General features: G+C 30.7%; 1 protein-coding gene across 1 annotated transcript; it reads right to left on the reverse strand.

Moving 5' to 3' along the window:
- Positions 1 to 201: 201 nt before the first annotated feature.
- LOC107062342 (transcription factor bHLH95-like) lies at positions 202 to 3,049 on the reverse strand. The gene is made up of 3 exons (XM_015312877.1): positions 2,660 to 3,049; positions 853 to 1,305; positions 202 to 306 (listed from the first exon to the last, which is right to left on the reverse strand). The coding sequence occupies exons 1-3, from the start codon at positions 3,047 to 3,049 to the stop codon at positions 202 to 204; spliced, it is 948 nt and encodes a 315-aa protein (XP_015168363.1).
- Between the last annotated feature and the right edge of the window lie 226 nt (positions 3,050 to 3,275).

A 3,275-nucleotide genomic window follows, 5' to 3' on the forward strand; every position in this document is an offset into this window, starting at 1 on the left:
TAATCCTTTATCTAATGAACTATAAAGTAAATATGCCTATACGGTGACAGACAAAGAAATACAAATATAAATAAAATAGCCTTTACGGCCACAACCATTCATCATGGCCTTTACGGCAACAGTCGTCCATCCTCTATCGGATGAACTTTGAAACTAAATATGATGACCCTTGTTGAATTTGGTTGATGAAATTGATACAGATCATTTGGGGGTTGCAAATGACATTATCTCAATTACAGCTTGCTTGTACATTTCTTCCACTGTGGATGCTTCGGAGAATTGAGCTATGCCAGTTCCACCTTTAGCCTGAATATACATAAAACATGTTTTTAGAACCAAGCAAATAACAACAACAATAATATATTCAGTAAAATCTTACAAGTGAGGTCTGAAGAGAGTAATATATACACATGATTACCCATATGATCTTGTAAAAGTAGAAAGACTATTTCTGTTAGACACTCCACTCAGGTAAAACAATTTTAATAATTTTTAAACATAATCTATGACTATACTGTATGTAGTAGCAAATAGAAAGTTTCAACCTCAAGGTGAAACTAGGTGAGAGGAGGCATTTTAAAAAAAGAAGAAGATAGATATACATTTTTTACCTTCATTTTATGTGAAGATAATGTTTAATTAGACGTGAGACTTGTGAAAGAAAAAAACAACTATTTCTCAAACACCCTTAATTTTAAATCAAAAAATTTCCCAACGTGTGTCATTATTTAATTTCCTGATCACTCAAACAAAGACACGTAAAGTAAATCGGAGAGTATGTTAACTAAAAACCCTAGTTCACAATCTTCAAAATGACCAACATATTATTTTGAAGAAAATGAAAGGACTTACATGAGCTTGGATCATGAACATGCTTCTGAATTGATCAGATGAAACTTGAGCACACACAATCTCAATCTTATGTTTCCCCAAAACATAACAAATGAATGTGAATAGCCCTGACTTCTTCGGAGAACACACACTAATATGTGCATCTTCACCACAAACATTTAGTATCACGTTTGGTGAACTCCATGTCATAAAACCTGTTGGAATGTTATTATTCACCATAAGGGGACTAGCACCATGAGTTGTTGGTGTAATAGCGGATGAATTACGTGTTGATCCTTGATCACCCAGATATTTCTCCCAACTATTACCAGCATTTGTGAATTTCTGTGAACTCATCAACCTTATGCTATGTTCTTGAAGCCTTTCTAGTTTTTCCTGTTCAAGCTTCTCAAAAGTATTCTGCAGTTTTAGGATGTAGTTCACTGCTTTCTCAACAATGGTAGACTTATCAGCCTGCATATACAAAAAATATGAAATTAATTTAATTTCTACTTCAGAGGCAAAGTCGGGATTTTCACTGATTAAGGAGAAGTAAATACATACCAAGAAGTCAAGGGAACACCATATCTACTATATATATGCACGAGTTAATTAGTTTCAGGTCATTTATTAGTGTCTGAAAAAGATTCATTTAATAAGTAAAAATTACAAAAAAAGGCTATAATTTGGAATCTATAATCTTCAAACCCTGTTTATTAATATGCATCTGACCAATCTATCCTTCTTATAAAATTAATTGTAATAAGCAATTTATACATAAAAAGTGTTATTAGTTGTAATTAATATGAAAAATAAGCAAGTTTTATCGGTAACAACAAGTGAAAATACTCTACTACTAGTGTAATGATTCTGTATATGGTTAATTTATACAAATTAAATTGATATAAAAATTAATACTTGTTAATTACTTCAATGAGTTACAAAGATCTTATGATTATACGGATTAAGTAAATGCTATTTTTGACAAATTTACAATGGAATTAGAATAATGTTAAAAATTTCATATTCTTATGCTAGAAGAGAAAAAACAAAGAAATTTGTGGAGATTCTTTTTTATAACTATATATGCGAAAAAACCGGATGTTCTATATTGTTTTACCCTTCCTTTTTTTGTAAAACAAAATACGTCTTATTATTCTATTTTGGAATTAACATGTTGAGATGTACAAATTAGTAATAAGGAAAATGTGTATATCACAAAATAAATTTATTCCAATTGAGTCGAGGGTCTACTAGAAATAGTCTCTCTATTTTTTACTTTTTTTAGTTTATTTCAAAACATTAAATAATATTTCTTTCATTTTTGTCAATTTTTAAATTTAACTTCCACATGATATGTTTAAGATTACAAGATTAAAAAATATTTTGGTATATATATATATATATACATACACACATGGAAATCAAGTTACATTTTCACATAGAATCATGTCTCCTTTAGTAAGCTTCCTAAAAAGATTCTCCTAAGATTTATTTACTCAATTTAGAAAGTTGGAAAAAATGGGACCATCACGTATGAAAAGGGTTATCATATGTGATTGCCAAAAAGAACCAACCAATGAACTAATTTTTTAAATCATTTTACAAGTTTCTATTTTATTTTTAAAAAATTCATGTTCATTTTCCCAATAATTCTCGATGACTTGATTTTGATTATTAATTAAGGTTGCGGAAGACAATAAAAGGAAAATAACAAAAAAAAACTGTTTCAGCTAATCATAAAATTTATTGAATTATTTCCCTTTTGATCGATAAGATATCGGATGATAAAAAATAAGGTATGTCATCGAGAGAATTTCTATTTTACCTTAGCAGGGAGATTAGGAATCGAAGCACGGAGAGTCTCGAACAAGATTCCAATTTTCTTTGTCCTTTCTCTCGCCGTCCATATGTGTATCTCATGCTCTAATCCTCCTCTATCTCCGGTTTCATCAGCACCAGAATTTAATTCAGCAATTCTCTTACCGTTCTTTTTTCGGTTGGGTGGACTTCTCTTCTTACCAACATTGGTACTCGCTTCAATCACCTCATTAACAACTGTCAGCGGCTGATAAGTATCAGATCTAGTTGGATCTGGCAACTTGTCACCCTCAAACGTCACTCCACTCCCAATTTGATTGTCATTCAAGTTCAGGTACGACCAAACATCATTAGTCTCCCATGGAAAAACATGATTATTCTCGCCGCCTCCATTCATTTTTTTTCTTTTTCAGGTGGTTTGATACTGTACCCTAAGTTATGCCTATATATAGAATATTTTCTTGTAGGGTGCAAAGTGTAAAATTGAGAAATGAGGGATTGGATATGATGAATATTGAATATGAAAAGAATATACAAAATGGTGACAAAAAGAAAAAAAAAGTAGAGATAAAAAAGGATGATTCATTTGTAATGAATAAAAAAACAAAATACAACCATAAGTC

This window comes from Solanum tuberosum, unplaced genomic scaffold (genome assembly GCF_000226075.1).
Source record: "Solanum tuberosum cultivar DM 1-3 516 R44 unplaced genomic scaffold, SolTub_3.0 scf00218, whole genome shotgun sequence".
Taxonomy (NCBI): domain Eukaryota; kingdom Viridiplantae; phylum Streptophyta; class Magnoliopsida; order Solanales; family Solanaceae; genus Solanum; species Solanum tuberosum.

Bases quoted from the DNA above. Each gene is read 5' to 3' on its own strand.
- LOC107062342 (XM_015312877.1), bottom strand. From the start codon at position 3,049: ATGAATGGAGGCGGCGAGAATAATCATGTTTTTCCATGGGAGACTAAT. The intron at 1,306-2,659 runs GTAAAATAGAAA...TTGTATATGCAG, and splicing joins TTCCTAATCTCCCTGCTAAG to GCTGATAAGTCTACCATTGT. The intron at 307-852 runs GTAAGTCCTTTC...ATGTATATTCAG, and splicing joins TGTTCATGATCCAAGCTCAT to GCTAAAGGTGGAACTGGCAT.